Here is a 23,958-nt window from a genome sequence, read left to right on the forward strand (position 1 = left end):
ACGAGATTACCCACGTCGGTGTCATGGGAAACGTTCGAAGTTCCGTAAATTGAACTTGTTGTATTGAAGAGTTTCGTCATTTCGTCTCCTGATTGGAGGGTGGCGGCGAAGGGATTAGGTTTTCTGTATGCGAGCCCGTGGCGGAGGGGTGCGGCTAGGGTTTTGCTTCGCCTATTTCTTTCCTCCGCGCGCTCAAAACCCTCGCTTTTTGCTCCCCTTTGAGGCTACTCGACCCCGATTCTTCTACTTCTTTCCCCATGGCGATCGCGTCGCGAAGACGGTTGTTCTAGTCGCAAGATTTTCCTGCTGCCGTTCTGAGGCGGGCCCTTGAGACGACCCTCTGTGGAGATGGCCACGGCGAACCCCTTCGATCTCCTGGGAGACGATGACAACGATGACCCGTCGCAGCTCATCGCCGCTCAAGTGCGGAAGATGGTGGTCAAGAAGCCCGCTGCTGCCGCTAGCCCGGCAACGGCGAGGCTCCCCACTAAGCCAGTTCCTCCTGCTCAAGCTGGTTGGTTCCAAACAGATATGGGTTGATTCGTAGCGATGCTCTTAAAAAAGATTGATCTTTGCGATGTCTTCCCTTCAAATCTTGGATATTGTCTATTTAATGTCTAATTCAAGCTTCTGAGTCTATGTTAGGTTTCAGTCGCAGATGAGTTTTCTTTTTGTGGTTCGATATTTTACTTCTTTTATTCTTTTCTTGTTTTCTCTGTTCTCTGGTTCGGGAATATCGGTAATATAGTGAGGGAGGCAAGAGAAACGAGGAACAATGCTGCGCCAGCACGTGGTGGGGCTGGCCGTGGAGGGCCTGGACGTGGAAGAGGTGGACGAAGTGGTGGAATGGGCCCAAATCGCGACTTTGGAAATGACAATGGATTCTCCAGGGGCTATGGTGGTGCTGGTGGTGGTGGAGGTGAAGATGGTGATGCTGATAGGCCTCAAGAGAGGGAACGTCCGCCGCGTCAGCCATTCAGTGGTGGCCGTCGTGGTGGATATGCGGGCCGTGGTGGCTATGGTAACGACGAATCTGGAGTTGATTCCGAATGGCCCCCACGTAGGTCGTACGAGCGCCGGAGCGGCACTGGTCGTGGCTATGAGATGAAACGCCAGGGCGCAGGTCGTGGTAATTGGGGAAGTGTAGCTGATGAGACGCATATACAGTTAAGGTTTTTTTTTCTATTTAATAATGAAACCATTTAGTTGAAATTTTATTGATGGCTTTCATTACTTAGCTTTGTTCTTATTTGTTAGACACTTTCTTGGACAGGGAAAAGGATGAGATCCTAAACTCTGATGATAATAAGCTTGCAACCGAGAAGCAGCAAGAACAGGAAAAGTCACCATTATCTGAAGAGATCAAGGATAACAAGGAGGGTGCAATTAATGAGTCAGAAGAAAAGGAAGAGGATAAGGTGTGTTATTCTCTACTTACATCCTATAGCGTTAGCTGCTGCTCTAATGATATCATGGCTGAAAAATAACATTTATAATTACTGACGCTATGAATCTTTTCAAACTATCATGTTTTCAAACTTTTCTCTTTACATGTTTTCATTGTTGGCTTTTGGATGTAATAAGTTTTTCATGAATTCGTGGCCACTTTCAAAAAATTATAATATAAAAGACAGCAAGACACAGAAAGTGTTTAAACTTCGGTTAATTATTTGTTAAGCTACAACATAGTTCTGGTATCTCTGCAGTTTAATTTTCTTTACCATGTGTGGCAGAGCTGCTACTAGCTAGATGCACTCGTATATAGAAGGGCAGCTGTTTTTTAATTGTTTTCATATTTAAACTTTTTTTTATTAATCTTCATAGTGACATTGCAATCGAGCAACAACAACAACAACTATAATGTCCCAACTATTTGGGGCAGCTATGTAGATATTTTTTTACACAAGTGACCTTTGCATAGGATAGAATCATTTACCAAAGTAGAGTAAGCAAATCTACTTTTGTTGTCTCTAATAAAACTATTTAGTCTTCTCTCCACCTCTTTTCGCACTGCTAGTCCTAATCAAGTCATTGTATGTAATTGGCATGTCCATAGATTTCTTCTAGGCATGTTCACACTATTTGCGATGTTTTTCCCTCATTTATCTTTGTCAAAACCAAGGTTTGCCTTATTGGTCTGAGCTGGCGTTTCGGTCGGCACGACATGACCTATGTACCAACACATGCTGCAATATGAAACCTCAACACTTTTGTTTATTGGTCTTTCGGAGAGGAAGAAAAAAAGGGAGAAGAGGAGGGGATGGATGAGGGAGGAAGAAAGAGGGAAGAAGAGGAAGCGGCGGAGGAGGAAGAAGGAAGGAGGAAGAAGGAAGAGGAGAAGAGACCTTACCTGAGACGTGGTGGTGCAGTGAAGTCACGGCAAGCGGAGGTTGCCATTGATCGCAGCATCAGAGGCAATGTTTTGTGAGCCTTGTGGAGGCGGCGCCTGTGTGAAAAGCGGGAAAGACAGTCAATGTTTGCGAGCCCTGCGGAGGTGGTTCTTGCGTGAGAAGTGGGAAACACTATGCAGGCAATGTTTGCGCGCCCTGCGGAGGCGGTGCTTGCGTGAGAAGTGGGAAACGCTACCCTTTTATATGGTGGACCAGACTAGGGTGGGTCCATGTACTGGTTAGTGCTTGGACCAGTACATGTCGCTCGTTTCATACTAGTGTGGGCGAAATGGCCAGTTGATCAAAACTATATCTTTGTTCATGAGTGTTAGTTTTTCTTTTGATATCCTTTCTAACAACCCTAACATCATGTTATTATTCTCATCTTGATGACACTTTTTATCTTTCCTAATTAGCAAACATTTCGAAAAACCATTCAACAAGTATTTCCTTCAATAATGATTATGTAACTTCGAGTTTCCGATCATCTAGTATCATGTTGAATGATCATCTGGTTTAGTTGTAGCAGATCATCTTTATCTCCCACATTTGGTCAAGGTGTTTTTACTTTTTCTTTAAAGAAAAAGGAAATTTACAGTGATCAATAGATAATTTGTGTCTAAACAAATATGATGTTAGTTTGTGTCAAGCTAGAGAGATTCAATAGATTACTTCCTGTGTCCATCCTTCTGGAACGTTTATCAGAATGACTCAACTGTCAGTTTTATACTTGTGCGTTGTTGGTAAATTATAGTTTCATAGAGTCCAAGTGTGCAAGTTCTATTGTTATAGTTTAGTTGGCCCAACCAATGAAAGTTCATAAATGAAAATAAACAGATTCAAGAAGACAAGTAAAAGTTGTTAAATTGTGTTCTTGAGGGCCTTTATGGACTAGATTAACATGAATAAGTTGATTTCCTGTGGGTCTGATATCCTTTTATTACTACTACAATTTGAGGAGTTGCATGTAATGAATGATTCTTAGTGGATCTTTTTTATGTATTGAGATTTGAGATCTAGGCTAACAGTCTCATTTGAGTCCTATTTTTGGGTTTGCTGAATGGGTCCTTGTGTTGCTACCTCTGTTGGAGAAAACTAGTGGTAGTATAAGATTCAAATTTTACTGATGACAAATGGATCTCTATAAAGAACCCCAAAAAATTACCTAATTAGAAACAAATATTTATCCTAGTGAACTAGTAACTGTTATGGAACATTGGTCATTTCATATCTATATAGTTAACATCCTAACAAAAGGAACTTTGTTGTTTTCCATCTACACTGGTTGTTCATGTCATGGTGGAAAATTTCACATTACGTTGCCTATATGATGGATTTCACTTTCTCCGCCAAGAGAGGTTTATTTAAAGCACGGACTTCTTTGTATAAATGTATACAATTGAGTTTTTTTAACAAGATTGGAAGTTTGAAATTCATGATGTCTCATATGTTAGGTCCATAAAGTTATATATCTGTTGTGGATATATAACACACATGTTTTGGGGTTTCATGCATGCATGATCCACGTGAAAGAGTGATTTCTTTCCTCTATATTCATACATAAGAACATCAGTGTCTTACTTTTTCTAGCTTTAGCTCAGTGTTTTTAAAAGCACTAGGTGCCAAGGTCTCAAAATGCCCAAGGCACTAGGCAGGCACCTAGCAAAGTGAGACACTCCCGAATATTAAACATTAAAAATAATATATACTAATGTTCTAAGCAGTGTTTTCATATCAACGTGATGTTCCTACCTAGGTAAACTTAGAACTCCTAACAGTGTTAGAACATGAACAAGAAGGTGCAACCGAGTAGACCTATGCTAAACAGGTTGGCTTTTAACCAGTGATAAACAGTTCTAAAGAATGGATCAATATGGTGCTAAACAGTTATAACTAGTGCTAAATAGTTCTAAAGAGGGAATTGAGAAGAGAAGTACTTGGTAGTTGTAGAGAAAGGTTGAGGAAGGATAGGGCAACAGATGAAGCTACTGTGGCTAACGGACAAAGCTGCAGCGGCGAACGAACGAAGCTGCAGGATAACACCAAAGTCTTATTATATTGAACTTCACGGTTTAACTATTATATAGAATGAACTGTTGCTCATTCTCTCAAATTCCTCCTGATATTGAACTTCATGGTTTACCTAGATAACACCAAAGTCTTATTATAAATTAAGATCCAGTCTTCGTAGTTCATTTATGTATTCCCTACATGGCATTGCCTTCTTTCTTGGTGCCCATTTGGTTCTGCATTTTATAACCTGGCTGCTGTGCTCCAAATATAAAGCAATTTTGCAAAATAAGAAAATTTTGGTCATTGATTCTTTTTCTTAGTGAAGATGCTATATGATGGTTTATCTTCTGAAAATATTGTTTTTTTAGCTGAAATGGTGAACTATAATGGCCTTAACATGCTTTTGAACTTGAAGTTATTCACTAATTTATGTCGGTCAGTAAATAAGTATAGGACTGTACTTGGAGATCTTTTGCATGTTCCACTAGTTTTTTTTTTTTTCGGTGGGTTAGAAAATTGGAGACAACTTGATCCAGATTCAAGTTGGTTCATGTGGCTTTCTGAAGTAACTTGTAGATTGCTCACTCGAAAGCAGTTTTTTCCCTGCTTGTTTGTGTTTGGTGCTGCTGCATTACTTTGTATGCAGAAACATATTTTTTGCCTGGGCCCCTTCCTTAAAATTATTGGACATTATTGAACAAGAAACTAATGTTGTTGCATGTAAGGAGGGACTGAAATTGGCAGTAGTCTTTAAGAGGAAGGCCGATCCAAATGGTCTTGCATGGTGCAGAGAAATTCGAACCAATTTGTATTCAAGTATGCTATTTCACCCAGCCTAGAGCTATCCCTTTTGTGGCAGAATCAAGGTTTTGACACGCTCTCTTTTTCATGCTTCAATTCACCAAGTTGCCATACAAAGCTTTTCATTACTCTCTTTTTCTCTGTTTTTTTGACTTTCTACGTGCATGAAGGAATTGATTTGTCTTCCTTGTTATTCCTTGTTATCAGTGTCTATTCCACTTCATGTTTGCCATAATTTAACCTAATTATATAATAATTCTAATGACATGTTGACTAAGAATACTATATATATTGTGTGACATGCTGTTTTCTTGTAAGACACCCTTGTGCACTATCTAGATTAAAAATCATGATAAGTGGGAGCTATGTTGAAACCTGCAAGTATTTTTTTGCTGAAAATAATTTTAGAAGGTCTCTTTACAGTAAATTAATAGTTATACATTCTGATGCGCAACACATCTGCCTAGGAGATGACTCTGGAAGAATATGAAAAGATTAAGGAAGAGAAGCGAAAGGCCTTACTTGCAATGAAGTCTGAGGAGAGAAAGGTCGAAATTGACAAGGAGTTGCAGTCTATGCAGCAACTGTCTACAAAAAAAGAAAATGACCCTATCTTTGTTAAGTTGGTATGTGTTTTTTTTGTTTCATACGTTTGTTTCTATTGCTATCGATCTGCAACATCATTTTTGTATTTCTCACTATGCTTTCACTGTTACATTGTCTTTGCAGGGTTCTGACAAGGATTCAGGGAAAAAGAAGGAAAACATTGATCGCGATGAACGAAGCAAAAAAGTTAGCATTCGTTTTATCTCATATCCATCTGTTTAAGATTTTTTATTCGCCTTTTTCTTGATTGACTGAGGTTTCTTTCTCTTAGTCATTGAGCATCAATGAGTTCCTGAAGCCAGCTGAAGGAGGAAGATATTATGGTCCAAGTGGCCGTGGACGTGGCAGGGGGAGAGGTGACCATGGTCCATTCAGAGGCTCTTACGGCAGCGGGGTCTCAAGTTTCATGGCTGCTGCCCCATCGATCGAAGATCCTGGACAGTTTCCCACACTTGGTGGGAAGTAGAGATCAGCCTGATCAAATCGTGCCTAAATCGTGCCAGCTTCTGATTCTTCAGTTCTTACTCTTACGAGTTGGCACACCAGCGAAATAACAGGTTCTTTATTAGACTATTCAACTATGTATACTGGAACTGCCTTGTCAACAGCATCCTCCAATTGCGTCTGCGCCCACATGCTGTGTTGTTCCTTTCAATTTTGATCTTATTTTGTGCCTAAATTTAACTTCTAAGAGTTGCTGCAATCGTTTTCTTTGGCATGCTGAATTGTGTTTTAGATAAAGGCTGCTTGCTTTGCCTTCACTATAACGCTTGTTTGAAGATGTGTTGTGCTACTGACTTTTGTCAAACTTGTATTTAAGATTTTGTTTACCGCTGTAATTGCTAGCCGACGGATAGATCGATTGTCATTAAACATGTTATAGATTGTTGATAAATGCAGTCCGAAATTAGATTATGCCATCAAGCAGCTCTCCCCAACTACTACGCTTTAGTAGTTTTAGCAGAGACCAATGCACGGGGAAATCAGGTAGATTATCCACAAAGAACATGTCATGTTCATGGAGTTTGAGTTGGATCATTTTCTGATAGGTTACCAGATAGATATGAAGTGTTGATCTGTCTATCAAGAACCTAATTCAATGATAACCACAAGATGAAGAGGGAGAAAGAGCTTACTTATTCTATCCTAATTACTCCACAAGTAGACAGTACAATTGCAAAGGAACATCCTCTATCTAGCCTGTTTCTCTCTCTCTCTCTCTCTATATATATATATATATATAAAGAGAAAAAAAATAAAGGAGCCTCCTTCATCGTCTCTCTCTCTCTCTCTCTCTCTCTCTCCAAGCCACCGACCTCATCTAAGGATTTAGCTCGCAACCAAAGGTAGAACAAGAATCTCTTTCTCTCTCTTCACTTCATCCTATAGTATCATACGACGCTTGTCGGAGGGCATAGGGTGGCCTCTAAGGCGATTGAACCGATGGACATGCGTGATCGGCTCTGCCCATTAACATGTGGATGGACGAGTGTTGTGCGGCACAGCTTTTGATGGGCTGTGAATGCGATAATTCAGTCATATCAGTGTCGCATCATGCAAGACTCAGAACACAACTCGACGGGTTGCAGCAAACTGTACCTCCCTCTCCCTCCTCGTCTTACGGACGCTACTGCAATTGTGGTTCGATGAATGGACCGGCCGGCTCGCACGCCTGTGTGTTCCCGGTGTCGTGATGTGTGCCAATCGAAGACCAACCTCGGTCACACCGATGTCGCATCGAAGCAGGAAGGAATAGATTTCATGTGACTCGAGGGGACAACACATCCCACTCGAGTCTCGTCCATGTTGGGTGCCATGACCTTACCTCGACACAGCAACTCTCGTGATGTACGTACGCACGCACGCCGCATGGCGTTCCTTTGACGGACATCGTTGGGACAGCGATGCAGCGTTCTCTCGGGCCCGAGAAATCCCACTTATGGTCTTCTTGATGGCCTGAGGCCATCCGCTGCACGCGGGCCCTACTTCCACGCTTCCCCATGGGAGAGCGATATTCTCGGGACCCACACGGGGACGAGCATTTCCGCATACGACAGGCGAACGAGAACGAAGCATCGGTGTGGAGAAGATATATAGAAGATAAAAAAAATAATAATAATGATGACATAAACATTTTGACCGATGATTTAGACGTAATTGATAGATCCAATGTCATGACAAACAAATAATAGACTCTACTTCTACACAAATCAAAGCAAAGAGAGATCTGAAAGATCATGGAAAATCTAAAACTTGTGGGAGGATATTCGATCAGTATCGAAGTGGATTGCAGATTTCTACAAAATAATGTAAGATAGGGTGTGTTTGGGTTAGATCAAGAGATCCATATCCGAACATGAACATAGACATAAAACATGGCTCTCGAATAGCCTAACTTTTCTCAAGAAAGACCAACCTAATTAAGTGCACTGACATATAAATTACAGCCTAATAATGTAACGGCAATAGATTGGTGAAAAATATGCAGCAACAGGAAAAAGAGGAGGAAAGAGGAAACTAGGAGAATACACAATGCGCATGGAAATCTATAAGCATATATATTCTTCTTTCGGCATCAACATCTTCGCATGATACTGTCCCTCTCTCTTTCCCAGGCCGTCCGTAATGCCTCGTAAGATTTTTTCCCAGCCAAAACCTCTGAAGCCTGTTTCCGGATCGGACTGCTGTGTTGTTGTTGCTGCTGCTGCTGCTCAGGCCACATCCGTCCGCTCTTGTTTCCGTTGGCATATCCAGGGGACAAAGCGTAACTTGAATCCATAATCATGTCACCCTCCAGTATCCTAAGAACCTTCAAACATGAAGGCAAGAACATTAGTACAGAATTAGAAGAAAATGTCACTTTTTTTCTTGGATGTCTGGTTTGTGTACCATCATGTAACATACCTGAGACATCCGAGGCCTGGCATGAGGATCGCGTCTAATGCAAAATGATGCTGCATGCAACATGCAGTACACCTCATGTTCGGCATAGTGGTTCCCCAAGCGTGGATCTACAAGCTCATCGATCGCATATTCTTCAAGCAAAGGGCGAGCCTGTTCAAACAATATCAACCAAAGACGACAGATAAGTGATTTAATGCATCAGTAATTCCCACCTAAAACAGAAAGCAAGCATGGTAAAATAACTAAAGTCATAACTTTAGAGCATAATCAGATATAAAATATAGTATAATGGATGACCACCACAGGAACACAGAATTATGTTCTATTTTCAGCTCACCCATTCGGTCAGGCACTGCTGGCCCTTTGGTCGATTGATATCAACAGCTTTACGTCCGGTGACAAGCTCCAGTAGCACCACTCCAAAGGAATATACATCAGCTTTTTCTGTAATTTGCCCGCTTTGAGCATATTCTGGAGCTAGATATCTACAATAGAAGAACAGAAATAACTTAGATACATTTTTATTTGGTCAAAGATATTTGACTCTGATCCAAGCTTACCCAAAGGTGCCTATTACTCTTGTTTCCACGCCAAGGTCACCATCAGGCTGCCATCTTGCTAAGCCAAAGTCACCAACCTTTGTAACACAATAAAGGTTAGATGTTGGAAGCCAATATTTCAAAGAGTTAAGAGTAACTGCAGATATATAAAAGACATTACAAATGCTGGAAGATATTATCTTATTAAATTCTTGTAGAGAAACAGGAGAACATGAAATTTGGTTGAGGATATGAGTGTCCTAACAATGATAAGAACCAAACATTTTTTAGGAAAACTGGGACCAAGTATCCTTATAAACACACAATGGGAGGGGACATACCAATGGTTCAAAATCATGGGTTATAAGAATATTATTTGGTCTCATGTCCCTGTGAACTATGCAACCAACTCTGCATTCCTCGTGAAGATACCTCAAACCCCGAGCAGCTCCTACAGCGATCTTTTGCCTAGCAGACCATTCTAGTGGTTCTCTACTACGACCTGCAAGCAAAAATGCATAAAATCTTGTACACATCAGAACAGTCCAACGATCATGGATACTCTCTAAGAAAAACTCTAGACAATCTTTAAGAATGTAAATTAGCATGGAGAAAAACTACAGCTACACATACAAGTCATCTCTTGCACAAAGCTATGAATGTAAATTAGCAAGCAATTTAAATAATCCAAAGCACAGTTGTCTTCATCTCAGCATTGCACTATGTGACTTAAATATCATGTAAATTACCTCAGTGCCAGTTAATAAACAACTGATAAGTACTTGAGGCCACCTCATCCATCAATTGATTAAAATTTCCAGAAATACATTGTCCAGTTATATGTAACATAAACAACTTTAGGAGGGCTTTACGAGAGCTTTTGTTTACAAATATTTGACACTCAAGTAAAACCAAGACAGTTTTACTTGGTAAGATTGTACTGGGGCAAAACATGAAAGTCAGAAGTTCCACTTAGACTTTGTTCCTCAGATCTACCATTAGTAGTTAACAAAAGAGTATATATGTCTAAAGTAATTACCATAAAGATGAGCATCCAAAGAGCCATTGCAAATATATTCATAAACCAGCAACCTTCTCCTGTCTTCAACACAGAATCCGATTAACATCACAACATTGCGATGTTGTGCACAGCTTAGAACTTCTACCTCCGAGCAGAATTCTTGATCACCCTGGGAGCTAGCAAGTTTATGTTGCTTGACCGCAATTGCTTGACCATCTGGTAGGACACCTCGATGCACAGATCCAAATCCACCCTCAGCCAAGAAGTTTGCCTGGGAAAATCCACCAGTAGCAAGTTCCAGTTCTGAATAGCTGAACCACCTAGGAGGCTTTCCGAACACAGGTGCCTTGTGCTGACATATTGAACATAGAGGAGGTGGTCCTGGAGGTGCATTTCTAGATAGAGAAATTGCTTCTCTGACATTCCCACTGAAGTTTATTTCTGATCTGTAACTCAGAGAACCAATTCCAGCTTCTCTATCCAACTTAGAAAATTTATCCAACAGGGCTTTGGCTGTAGATATACGGGCCTTGGTATCAAGTGCTTGTGATACTTCTTGAATCTCTTTTGAAGACGGGCGGGCACTGCCAAAAATATCAGCCATCCATGGCTGAAAATTTGTTCGTGCAGGACTTGAACACCCACTGTCAGAATCAGAGGTAGATAAATCTAAATTCCTGATTTCTTTTGCACTTACATGCTCCTCTTTCTTAATGGCACCAATTGTTTCGGTGGCAAAAAATGGAGAAGTTCCAGGATCTGAGCTTGACACTGAGGATGTCCCAGCTTCAGTCGTAGTAAATGATGTCTCCACTTCAGGACTACTAGTTGGCGTCACAGCTGGACCTCTGATAGAATTTTGCGAATCTTTTGTGTCATTAGAAGTCTTTGGCGTATCTAACTCAGAAGGCAATTGACGAGGAAACTGGGGCTCTGCTTCATGGGATCCTACTAAATTCAATCGAAGAACTTTAGGTTGAGAACGCTTCATAACCACTATGTTGCATTGTAGTTCATCAATGCAATGCTTCTCTTCATGCTTGAGCTGTCTACGGAAAGCAGTAGCAACCAGAAATCAGAAGAGGCAAACAATAGGATAAGTATCTCTATCATTGGGCATAAACTACTTACAACATCAAATAAATTACAAAGAAAAATCTCACAGATTGATAAGAAGATTCCTGTTCTCGTTATTAAATACACACAAAGGAAAAGGTTCAAATGAATTATTACTTGTCCAGTACAACCCAGCTTGCCAGAACTCGTCTGGACTCAGCAGCCACTGCACCAGAAGGTGATCCAGAAACAGTCTTTATCTTGACACTTATCTACAAAGAAAAGGAAGAGCATGTTTACCAATAAAATCAAAGGAAGATCAAATGGCAATAACATGTACAACCTACCTTATTTGAATCATAAATGTCATGAAGTTGCAACATCATTTGAGAACAAGAATCAGTTATATCAGATTTCTGTTCCAAAGCAGTACCAGATTGGGACTTCCTGTGGCCGCTGGCGCAGTCCCCAGCAAATCTTGGGAAACCCCATAGTTTTCTACCTGAAAGGATAAAAAAAAATTAATAAAGCGTTACTCCAAAGAACATACGAAGACATGATAGAAGATAACACATTAGTAGCAGTCTTAGAAATGAAAGCATACAAATAATGCAAACCATGCTCAGAAATGAAAGCATACACAAACCCATAAAAGCACAAAAGCAAATAGTTCAGATGCAATGTCCTTAATGATGCAATGATTTGCTAGATGGACATATAACCAGTTTAAGGTGTTATTCATAACATAACATAATTAACTCTAGCAATATAGAAGATCAAGTCCCTCACATTGACATCTAGGAAAACAAAGAATCTCAAAGTGATTTCTTCGTATTACACTTTTTTATTCCAGGAATCATGATGCAGAATTAATAGTCACCAATACTATCATAGGTATAACAAACTGTGTGATGTTTAACAACCAAATTCCGAAAAAAAATATAAGCCTCTGTGCTTATTCATAACGAGTAAGGTAGGACTCAGACCCCAAATCTCTACAAATATGCACCAATCAACCTGCGACCAAACCTTCCAAATAAATAATTAAGTCATCTGACAGGAACCAATAAAAAAAAAGATGTAGCTGTCTCAGAAAGTACCCAAAATGAACAGCAAACTCTTAACAGGGCAGTGATGAAGACATCAGGACTTACAAGAATATTCACTAGGGCCGATGCAAAGAACTCTTGGAAGATTCTTAATATACAACGGAAAAGAATCAAAACAAAAGAAAAGAAAAAAAAAGTAGGGAAAACGAGCATCGAAGAGACAAAGATAAACAAACAGAGTTGGATGACTGATACCAGAACTATGGGGTGGAACCACAACCAAAAGCATTATGCAATCACCAGGCTGAACAACATGCGTTAAAGCCCATACAAGGGCTGTCTTCGGGATTTCTTTCGAGGCCTTGACCGCAACAACAACCTTCTCAGAAGCATCGAGGCCCTTAGCGGCTTTCCCCCGCTTGTGCTGCTGGCTGGAACTCATCTCTCCCCTAAATTAGAGCGAAACCTTCCTGACTAGGCGTTTGCCCTCATAGCATCATCTCAGAAGGCAGAACTGTTCGTCAGAGTCGCAACGGAGAAGATAGAGGAAGCAGAAGAAGAAAAGGTGTCTTTGCCTTCACTAATACACTGATTCGACCAGGCGAACGCAGATAACATGGATCTGAACCCACACCAACTGTCGTTTCCGGTGTTTAAAGCAATCACGAGAAAAAGACACTTTTGACCTACCCGGATGAAACGAGGTGCAGTCACTTTGACCAACCGCAGAAATACATCTTTTTTCCCTGTTCAGCTCCACCCCCCGTTCACTGTGTTCCTGAATACTCCACTGTTCGTCGATCCCACCTGCATCAAAATCTGGTTATTCTCATCTGCCTCATATACACAAGACGTTGTAAAGAAATAGAAAAACCGAATACTACTTAAATACAGATGAAGCGGTGATTTCTCGTTGAAAAGGAGGTCCTTTTCCGAAGTAGAGGGGGAGAGGAGGGATCAAAGCTCTGTTCTCGTGAATGTACTCACTGCTTTTTTCGCAAGGAAACCGACAAGAAAAAGTGGATCTAGTACAGTAACACACTCTTTGAACTCTCAAATCAGATGACAAAAACCCTAGCAAACTTCAAAGAGCCTCTTCGCACCCCCGAGTCGGAAATCAGTTCAGGAAGTCGACAAAAGTCGTCGAGCAAATATTTTGAACACTCGTAGTGGCGACGATCTCAAAAGAAAAGAATCTCACTTTTTACCGTAATCTGTAATTCAAACTTCTCCAGAAATCCAAACCTCGACGATTGACAGCCGCCAAATGATTCAGAACCAAAGCGACGATGATATCTTAGAAGTCGCGCACAACAGCCTCCGAATTCTTCGAGCGTCCAAAAAGGGCCTGCCAAGAAGCGACCCTTAGATACCTCGAGATGCTAGACATGAACCCTGACCTCCACTAAGGCGTCGAAATCCATCAAGATCCAAACTTTTCCTTCTTTCGCCTCGCATAACGCCGTTCCTCCCCGAATCCGCGCCGTAATACTCCTCAAATCAACCCAGGAGACCCGACAAATCCGGCCGGAGGCCCAAGAAAAGAGCGAACTGTGAAGCTTCCAAATCGAGATCTCTGCCCACCAGATGAGCCCAAACGAAGAAAACTCCAAATGAGTGAGCCCTAATCCTAAACTCCAACGCCGAAAAGAGAAAAGAGATCCGAAAAAATGCGAGGTCTCGATCAATACAAGGAACAACGCAACAAAAAAAGGAAATCCCTCCCAAAAATCCTCTCCTTCTTTAACTTCTTCAAATTAAACGCTTCTTCCGTGCTCTCATCACTGCGCATCGCCGCCGCACAGTTCGCTTACCGAAATACCCCTCCTTCTCTACCATTTTACCAAACCTACCCCCTTCCTAAACGGAACGACCGACATCTTGAATTTTCCCTCAATTCCTACTTAATTATTATTTTTCGATCCCTTTTAATATGTTAATTTTATATTCATGTCGAATTAACATGTTTTTTTCTTATAAATAATAATAATATAATATCAACATTAATCATCCAACAATTCACCGGAGAGGGGGGAAATTGGCCGTGGGTCCCAACCATTTTGACCGGAGGTTTGGACCACCAAATTGGGTAAGAACTGTTCGAGTCACAATGGCGCAATTCTCTACGCACAGGCACAGGTCATGTGGGGTCCAAACTCTTGTCCTCAGATCGTGACTCGTGGGTTCACCCGAGCGGTCCCGGTGCGAGAACATGATGCCCGCTGCCACCCTGTCCCTTTGATCAGACGCTGGGCCAGGTCGGGTACACCTGATCGTTTCCTGTACTGCCTTTCATGTGATTAGGTGTTCGGATGTCAGTCGACCTGCCAACTTTGCAGATCGTGTGCTCTTCGTTATTTGCATCAAATGTGTTTTTGCATCTGATTAATACAACCCTAATCTCAATTAAATGATCGCCATAGAAATTTGTCTTTTTTGGGAAAGACGAATCGTACGTGCGACGCCACCAGTGGCCAAAACTTCCCGCGCACAGCGAAACCGAACCGAACCGAACCGAACGTTTGGGGATATGTCCGTAAATAACGCCGACACTGGTGGGCTTCTGTGGAACCCCAAAGCCCACATGGTGGCGCCCTTCTCGACGACGACAGTCCATTCATATAATAAAAAAATAATAATGATAATAATAAGATGGAGCCCACCGAATTCGAGACGTTCGATCGCCATCTTTCGTTATTTTATTGCTGAATAGTTTAAATGCGTGGAGTTTGTCCTCTTTTGGTGCGTTACGTTAATAATTGCGGAATGAGGCACGTTATAATGCGAGACGTGCAGTGACCAAAGACAACGACAATATACAATATATGAGGCTTTGGTGATAGGTTGTTCGCATTCGCTCACACCCAAAGGCTTAATTTGTTTGCTTCTTCTAAGCAGTGGGGTTTTGGACAGCGACGCAGGTTTTGTGTCATTGAAGTCGTGTGACACAGCGGATTAGAAAGCTGAGAGATGAAGACAAGAAGAAGAAGAAGAGGAGGTCACGCTGATTGACACTGTAGCTGCTACAGGAGGCATGATCTTGAGATCCGTCTTGCAGTACCTGGAACTGATCGCTAACATGTTTTTACCGCTCATCAGATCGGCTTCGTCGTGACGGAGGAGAAGTCAAGGTGACGACCACGAGGAGGAATGTGAGGAACAAGCAAGCGTGCTGCGCTGACTCGGTCAGGCGACATCCATGGCCCAGGTCGTGCAAGAAGAGGGGCGAGAGCGTATGCATGCATGATTGAGAGAAGAAGGAGACAGTCACAAGCAACGAACTGCCACATAAATGCCAATAAACACCACCTCAAGCGGCCATAAATATTCCCAACAAGTGAGGCCAAAATCCAGAGCGAGTTTGGTCTGCAATTAATGTGTGCATCGGTGTTCTCTGACAGAGATAACAGTTCTAACTTTGGATCCCAGGGTCCTCCCACGGCCTACGAGTCATAGCAAACATGCAGCTTCTTCCTGTGAGTTATTGATTGCATCAACCACCAGAAACTCCAAACCTGTAAAGTCCATTAATGGTGCAGTGTCCCCATCCTGTGAGGTCTTTCGGGTATCAGAAGAGACAACAGGTATCCACTGGGTTGGATATCTATGATCTATGTCGCACACTGTGTACGTGAGCAGACCCGCTCGGCCTGATTGGTATCTGATAAGACCGGCCCGGTCCGGATATAAACCAAGTCTAAGTTTGTGGTCTGAGCTAATTGGGCCGGATCCAAGTTTAAAGAACCGGCCCATCACCTTCGGTTGGATCGCCATATTAACAGATCATACACCGTGGAAAACCGTGGACGGCGGCAAGACGTTGGTGCCCTTGATTCCCTGGGACACTTTGTGCATGATCCATGGAGCTAGCCGCCCGTTACATGCCACGTAGCTGCTGTAGGAACAGATTGCGGCAGGTTCGCTCGAAAGCCCAGACTCGGCGGCAGCGGTCGGTTCTCCGGCTACCCTTCCCTGTAATGGCCCTAAAACTCGGTGCCCTTTGGTTTCTTTTCTTGATCGTTTCTCCCTTGCTTTTAGGGCTTATTTTCTTCTTCCCGTGTAACGATGCTGTTATGCGTCCTCACTCGGTTGGACTTCAGGGAGAGAGGTGTGGATGTTTTGGTTGAGCGAATTGTATATTTATGCTCTTGAATTTTCTTTGGTATCATGATGTTGCGGTAAATTTCGAACTGATTCAGTAGATTCCGCGATTTATGCTATTGAGCTGAGATTTGCTGGTACGTTCACTTGCAGATGAGTTCTTTTTTAGGTGTTCTTATATCTAATCTAATTTTTCCCATCCTCCGGTTCCTGGAATGTAATATCGGGCGTGTTTGTGTTTCTTTATTGGTATCAAGAGTTTCCAATTAAAGATGTTATTATTTAGTTAATAATTTTGACACAATAAAGTTCGGTGGATTCTTTGTTCCTGCAGATATGCGTGTAAATCAAAGAAACAATAAAACACAAAGGAGAGAGCCAGATTTGAGCAAGAGTTCATATTTAAAGCTAACTGCTGTCTCGATCATCCATTCTCTTGTTGTTATTGACGTCGTTGTTGTTATTTACCCTGTTCTGAGAAATGGACAGGCGTTGAAACACGGCTCACAAGGCCTCAGAAAGTCATCCTTGACCACTAGGAGGGTACAAAACCGGTTTAGGAGGCCTCTTTTCAAGCCCAAATATCTCTCCAAGGGAGAACCATCCACCATGGAAATGAGATAATGCACATCTTTCCTATAGTGGGTATAGACTAGAATGTAAAGGAGAGATTGTCTCTATATAAATCATCTGTTGCTTGATCTTCAATTTGGATGATAAAGATACCAAGGGGTTGCAGTTAGAAATGTCTTGAAGCACCTGAGAATATTTCCTTTATGTTTTGATGCCCGTTAGAGATATTCTTCACTTATCTATTCTTATATAAAATGGTGTAAAAGCAAATAGGATGTTTCCACCCGTTCATTGTGCAATATAAAGTGAAATAATATAGAACCAGCTTCTATTATTAAGCAGTTTTTCAACAGTACAAAGGTTGGAATATCACAATTTTAGTTTGTCGACCTTGGGACATCATTGAAGAATTTTCCCTAGATGTAGAAACATCTGTTTGGAGAAACGTGTTTCTCTTATGATTTTACAGGACGCCTATAGGCACTTCCTGATTTGATTCACACTCTGAATTATATCTTTTTTCTTATGTTTCTATATGTATTTTAAAATTTCAACTGCAATTGCTTATTGTTAATCTGACCATATCTTTTAGTTTGTAACTGCAAGTGCATGGGACTGTCATTATGAGAATTTTTGGAGATGGGTCTTGGGGCAAACGTATTATTGCTTCATTATAACATTGGTATTATTGCCTCAAAATAACAATTTAGCATAAGGGGTTCAAATGTAGATTGATCCGCTCTAGCCCCCACAGGAGCGAGAGTGGCTTTTTCTATATTCTTGGGTTGGAGTTGCTTACGTAGTTTTTTAAATATTAATCCAATTATGGGCCAAGTTATTGTGGTGATTCTTTTACCAAACTTCAGCTTAATTAGGGGTTCTATATGATTTGCGAGCTGTGATATTGAATTTTATCCATATATGATGCAGGTTGTTTTCCTCTTCTGAATTTGTATACACATTTATAGAGTATCCATGGACTGTTATCCTGGTTTGATCATACAATATTCTTTGCACAGACAAATAGACGTATCTTGGAGATAATCATGTGCAAGATCCAGTGAAGTTCAATTGTAGAAATTCGTGAGTTCCTTTTTACAACCAAAAATGAGCAACATGGATGACCACAATTCAGCTGGCAAAGGTAGTAAGATTAAGAAGCAAGAAGTGAATAAGGTCCATGCAAGCAAGGATGGCACTCCATGGGGTGACCTATGGACAGAAGGGCTTATATGTGCTTTTGAGTTTGTTCGGAGTCACAAATCAGCAAGTTCTGATAAATCCACTTTAAGGACTCATGTTACATGGAAAAAGAATAATCTAAATTCAAGGAAGCAAGTAAACAAATTAGAATCAGATACTATTTCTGTCCAATATATGGATGATGCTGAATCCATCTCTCCAATCAGCCTGAACCATAATGATGCCACCTTAGATGTTGATGAAGTTCCTCAATCTGATGACTCAAAAGATAAAACCAAGTACCTCAGAAGATCACAAGGTGGTCACTGGGTTCCTATTGGATGGGCAAGAATTTCAGAACTAGTCCAGATGGTCCAAGCTGATGCCAGCTGGGCTTCACACCAAATATATGTTACTGATGATGAGGATGATTTTACCGTTGCTGATGTTGCAGCTCCATACTGGGAACGTCCAGCAGGATCAACATGGTGGTGCCATGTAACTGCTGGCCATCACTTTGTTGATGCATGGCTAAGTAACGCTCAATGGTTGCATCCAGCTATCAGTATTGCTTTGAGAGATGAAAGCCGTCTTATTAGCGAAAAAATGAAGCATCTTTTGTATGAGGTGACTGTTACCCAATGCCTTAGCTGCTTGCTCACACAAAATAGTACCTCTGTTTTCGATTTAAAAATATATTCTCACACTTCTCTTAAGTAGCTTGCTTGTGCACTATACAATTGCATAGACATTCTCATTTATAACATCTCCAGCGAGGTATCCTTTATTCCTTGAAGAATACATTGTCTTTTTGTTGTTCTAGAAGGAAAGTTGTCAGGTTAAATGACGATAGCTGCATTGTTCATTTTTTGTAACTCCTTGCAGGCACACTGATGTTGGTGATGGCAGAGATGGATATATAAAATCTGGTCATTTTGTAAAGAAGTGTCTATAGACTAGCAGGCACCAGCTAATTTACCACAAATTTTGATTCTTCATATTGATCGTGTCTCTAAATATTAAAAGGGAAGTTATATTAAATTTGTCAAATGCACTATCTCCCGTCTATCTGGGGTTGTCGTAGGATATTAGTGCACACGAGACTATTCAAGTATTCATTACTTTTATTGATAAGGATAAGTGTTCAGCTCTGGTATTTGGCACTCAAGAGGCTATAGGGACTCTTAGATACAATTACAGTCGTGGAATCTTTGATACACCTGGAGGAATTGAGTAAATATGTCCATACAAGTATTTTCAAATGGTTAGGTTCTGAACAACTTGTTTTTCTTCTACGCTAAGTTGTATCTTGGAGACTTGGACTAGTACAAATGATAGACAGGAATCAGTTGGATTTTGTGTCTCTTGTCAAAAGTAAAACCCAGGAAATTGAATCATAGAGCTTGGGCCAGCACGTACTTCTTTTACAAGATTAAGCTACAAGTATGATTTATTTCCAACAATCAGCAAGACTTGGTTGTCCCACTTTGTCCTTAACTCCTAGGAGTGCAAGGAGATTGGACCTAAAATAAAACAACACAGAGTTTATTAATTTGCTCTTTAAAGGTAATAGGCTTGTGGTATTACATCTACATACATAAATATCTCTTGGTGATAGATACAGTTGTAATTGATAATTTGATCTTCAAGCTCTAGTTCATATGTCAGCCACGTTCCTGAATGTAGAAGTTTATTAATTTGTTCAACTGAAATGAAGTTAACCAAGTGATCATAGAGAAAATCATAAGAAGATATATGGAAATGAAATGTGGATCTTTTGTGTGATATCCTCAGTATGCCTATGTAAAATTTTATGCAGCTCTGTACTTTGGCTTGTTTGATATGAATAGAATAAAATGTTTCATGGTTGTACATGAAGATGTATCTTCAAGTAATAACCGTGATATCGGTTGTTTTATGGTGGCAATTGCTTTCATATGGTACTTAGCCAGACAATCATCAGGTACTAAGTTGTTTTACTTGATTGAGCTTTTCTCTTAGATTAATGTTATGATCGTACATAAAAGAGCTGCATTCTAGTTCCATAAACTTTTGTATTATCTTTTGTGATGACTATGGATTTGTTTACTTGATAAACTTCATTTTAGTTGGACAAATTGATAGAATTTGTACTTAAGTTGAGGAAAGAGGTTAATTTATGAACTAGACTTGGAATATTGAATTATCAAGTATCAATTACAATGGTACGTCACCAAGATGTAATCATATTCCTAGACCTAGATGAAATATTATAAGTTCTCTTGACTTCAATGAGCATATTAACTAGAGATTGCCTATTTCGTTATGTTCACAGTTGTACACAAAGTTTTATCTTGAAGTAATATTTATGATGTCTGCTATTATGTGATGGCAGTTGCTTTTATTTGGTATTTAGCCAGATAATCATCAAATACTAAATTGTTTTACTTGATTGAACATTTTCTCTCATATTAATGTTTTGATGGTGCTAGCTATATAGATCCCAGTTAGGGTCGCCGGTGGGCTACTATTTGAGCTTTTGGGTCAGTCAGTTGGTGATCCATATCGTGAAGAAGATGACATACCCATTGTTCTCCGGTCTTGGCAAGCACAAAACTTTTTAGTAACTGCACTACATGTCAAAGGCTCTGCATCAAATATTAATGTGCTTGGCATAACTGAAGTTCAGGTATGTTTTTCTCTGTGGACGACATGTTTGTTTTTTATTTGATTCAATGGGCCATGGATAGTATTAGATCTTTTATCTAAACCTCATGTCATAGAGTCATAGTTAAGCATAATGGTCCAACGATATGCAGGAGCTGCTTCTGGCTGGTGGAAGCATGGCACCTAAGTCAGTTCATGAAGTCATAGCACATTTAGCTAGCCGCCTTTCGCGGTGGGATGATAGGTATTGTAAATTATGTTCCCATTTTCCATCCTCCCCCTTCCTCCCTCCCAACATGGATCGATCAACTAAAGTTCTTCAACCATTAAATAGTCCATGATCAGAATACTTTGCTAGGAACATTAGCTGGTTCTTGTTCCTTTGTCATGTTTTTTTATCTGTCTGCGGTTCCAGTTATTATAAGTAGATTTACAGTTGTTTGTGGATCTACGGGTTCAGTTGAATTGATATTGTAGAGTCTAAAGCTTGTAGGCAAGAATATTCTTAAAGCCACTTGAGAAAGACACATATTTGCAGATTTACTCTTTAGTCCCTTTTGATGTTTAATTTATTTATTGAGCTATTAAAACTTCTACTCAGCTTCTGGTATTCCTCTTCTTTGCAATTTATTGTTTTGTGGTTTTGGAGCTATTTGATAACTAAAGATCGTGACACGTCTTTTTTATGTGCTTTAGATTATTTCGGAAATATGTGTTTGGAGCAGCAGATGAAATTGAGTTGAAGTTTGTAAATAGGTTGTCATACATCTGTCTCCTTGGTCTTTTAATCATGGTTTATTCAACAGTATTTTGGCAGTTATTCATGTATTTTTCCTGTCACCAGGAGAAATCATGAAGATTTGAATCTGCTAAGTATCATACTGAACCAAGAAATTAGAAGGTTGGCAACTCAGGTATAAAGCCCATGCTTTTCCAATTGGTTTGAGCTTTTTGCCTTGCTTTTTCCATATGAAACCTCAAACTGCCATTATAAGTCTGCTTTATAAATTCCTTTCTTGCTCTCTCTCTTGTTAACAGCTGTTGTCTGCATAAACATTTCTGAATATGGATGCTGAACTTACTAACGTTTGAAAGTGATAAAAAGTGATCTATCTTTAGACATTATGTTAGATGAGAGTCACGACAACGGAGTAGACCAATCCAATGACTTGGTGCAAAAAAGGACAATTTAGTTTCTACTTTGAGGATTATATTTCTTTCATTGGAGAAACTAAAATTCTGTTTCTGTAAAATAGATTGTGAATCTGCATATGCCAGTGAAATGGCTAAGGATTTAAAAGATGATGTTCTTATGCTGTTAGTTCTAATTTCTGATGAAGCATGACCTAGGCTTGAAATCCTTGAGAGGATGATCCTTGTTTTTTTTTCGAGTGGAAGCTTGCTTTTCTCGCTTCTTATCTTAAGTCCTATTAGGTTATAGATAGGCTTGGGGCAGTCTTTTTAAGTACTAGAAATCACATAGAGAGTTTCAAGATCTCAAAAGAGTAAACTCTTCTGTCTTAAATTACTTTACTATATATGGCATAGTATAAGCCCTAGAGGTTGTATCGCTGGATAACATATTAATTTATGAACTTATGGTCCTGAAAACTTATTTCAAGGAGAGGTTTCATGTTATGACTTAGTATTGATATAGGATAAAATAGGAGGTTAAATCAAACTTGCTGTTTATTGAGGCAAAACAGGGACCCATTGTTTGTCTACTAGAAGAAGGATTGAAGTTGATTCTTTGTGTCAGTTCAAAAATCTGTTATAATCACAAGTAGTTCTAGGAAGCTTTTCCAAATAGTGTGGTATTTGATCTATAAAAGTACTTATCATGATAGTTGTTGCGGTGCTGTAGTTTATTTTGAAATTTTTCTAAAAAATAACTTTTGAGAGTTCAATTAAAGCTAGTAGATAATTGGTCTGGCTGGCAGGTTATTAGAGTTAAATGGTCATTGCATGCTAGAGAGGAGATAATCTTTGAGCTTCTGCATCATTTGAGGGGAAATGCCTCGAAAATTATGTTAGAGGGAATTAAGAAGAGCACAAGAGAGATGTTGGAAGAGCAAGAAGCTGTCCGTGGACGGTTGTTCACAATTCAGGATGTTATGCAGAACACTGTACGTGCATGGCTGCAGGTACACATTTTGACAGTGTTTGTTGTAATCTTGCTCATCTCCACCCACCTCTCTTGTTCAGTTTGTACAATGTTGCATGAGCATAACAATCTTATAGGTTTAGATGCAGTTCATACTTCCGAACTCTCTGACCTTCTTGGATCTGATCTGATTCAGGACAGAAGCCTCCGCATTACCCATAATTTGACTATTTTTGGTGGTTGTGGTCTTGTTCTTTCAATAATAACTGGTCTTTTCGGGATCAACGTGGACGGGATACCAGGGGCTACGAGTTCACCATATGCTTTCAGCTTGTTTGCGGGAGTTCTTTTCTTTGTAGGAATCGCTCTAATTGGACTTGGACTGCTATACCTTGGACTACAAAATCCAATCACTGAAGAAAAGGTTCAAGTGAGGAAGTTGGAACTCCAGCAACTGGTTTCTATGTTCCAGCATGATGCGGAAACTCATGCAAAGGTCAGAGAAGCCATCTCAAGGCATAGCCTGCCTCCAACTGCTGCAGACACGCTCCCTGAAGCTGGTTACGTTCTTATACCATGAAAGGATTATCATCATCATCATCAGAAGAAAAGTCTCCACTCTGTTTATAACTGTTTTGATCAATATACTTTTTGAGGTTGAAATTATAATGTGATACAAAGCAGTTGTAATTCGATGAAAGCAAGAATCAATGTCTCTTCAAAGAAGGATGCTTCTCTTGCTTACATATGTGTTCATATGTGTGGACCATTAAATACCGATCAGTAGGTATTGGTCCAAGCAAAATTGCATTTCATTAGTCCATCTATTAAATTAAGAGGAAATTGTCAAATAATTTGATAGTATTCCTTCTTTACATTTTAGAACGAGCAATATGCAAATCCTAAAAATGATTTTTTTTTGTCATATAATGCATTGATCTATTGTTTACTGTAATACAAATGTTCTGGTTCA

General features: G+C 40.2%; 3 protein-coding genes across 12 annotated transcripts; 2 read left to right on the top strand and 1 right to left on the bottom strand.

Moving 5' to 3' along the window:
• The first annotated feature begins 141 nt into the window (after window positions 1-141).
• On the top strand, window positions 142-6,528 carry LOC135676874 (RGG repeats nuclear RNA binding protein A-like). Its single transcript, XM_065188538.1, has 6 exons — window positions 142-514; window positions 749-1,166; window positions 1,274-1,418; window positions 5,672-5,830; window positions 5,934-5,996; window positions 6,082-6,528. The coding sequence occupies exons 1-6, from the start codon at window positions 349-351 to the stop codon at window positions 6,274-6,276; spliced, it is 1,146 nt and encodes a 381-aa protein (XP_065044610.1). The 5' UTR covers window positions 142-348; the 3' UTR covers window positions 6,277-6,528.
• A 1,647-nt stretch (window positions 6,529-8,175) lies between these two features.
• Window positions 8,176-14,100, bottom strand: LOC103989138 (inactive protein kinase SELMODRAFT_444075). 2 transcript variants are annotated; one of them, XM_009407904.3, is made up of 10 exons: window positions 13,367-14,100; window positions 12,635-13,186; window positions 11,678-11,832; window positions 11,508-11,602; window positions 10,293-11,323; window positions 9,595-9,755; window positions 9,275-9,351; window positions 9,052-9,199; window positions 8,715-8,864; window positions 8,176-8,619 (listed from the first exon to the last, which is right to left on the bottom strand). In XM_009407904.3, exons 2-10 carry the CDS (start codon window positions 12,819-12,821, stop codon window positions 8,386-8,388), a joined length of 2,238 nt encoding a protein of 745 aa, XP_009406179.2. In that variant the 5' UTR covers window positions 12,822-13,186; window positions 13,367-14,100; the 3' UTR covers window positions 8,176-8,385. The 2 variants fall into 2 exon arrangements, with proteins under 2 accessions (XP_009406179.2, XP_065044611.1); XM_065188539.1 differs by having other exon boundaries at window positions 13,581-14,086.
• A 2,114-nt stretch (window positions 14,101-16,214) lies between these two features.
• Window positions 16,215-23,692, top strand: LOC135676875 (uncharacterized). Of its 9 annotated transcripts, none has more exons than XM_065188548.1 (9): window positions 16,223-16,328; window positions 16,418-16,487; window positions 18,073-18,862; window positions 20,715-20,903; window positions 21,034-21,125; window positions 21,578-21,637; window positions 21,726-21,795; window positions 22,822-23,025; window positions 23,182-23,692. In XM_065188548.1, the coding sequence occupies exons 3-9, from the start codon at window positions 18,161-18,163 to the stop codon at window positions 23,563-23,565; spliced, it is 1,701 nt and encodes a 566-aa protein (XP_065044620.1). In that variant the 5' UTR covers window positions 16,223-16,328; window positions 16,418-16,487; window positions 18,073-18,160; the 3' UTR covers window positions 23,566-23,692. The 9 variants fall into 9 exon arrangements, with proteins under 9 accessions (XP_065044616.1, XP_065044612.1, XP_065044621.1 ...); XM_065188543.1 differs by having other exon boundaries at window positions 16,224-16,328; window positions 16,418-16,617; window positions 17,984-18,862; XM_065188545.1 differs by having other exon boundaries at window positions 16,224-16,328; window positions 17,984-18,862.
• Window positions 23,693-23,958: the final 266 nt, after the last annotated feature.

Source organism: Musa acuminata, chromosome BXJ1-6 (assembly GCF_036884655.1).
Source record: "Musa acuminata AAA Group cultivar baxijiao chromosome BXJ1-6, Cavendish_Baxijiao_AAA, whole genome shotgun sequence".
In the NCBI taxonomy this organism is placed as follows: domain Eukaryota; kingdom Viridiplantae; phylum Streptophyta; class Magnoliopsida; order Zingiberales; family Musaceae; genus Musa; species Musa acuminata.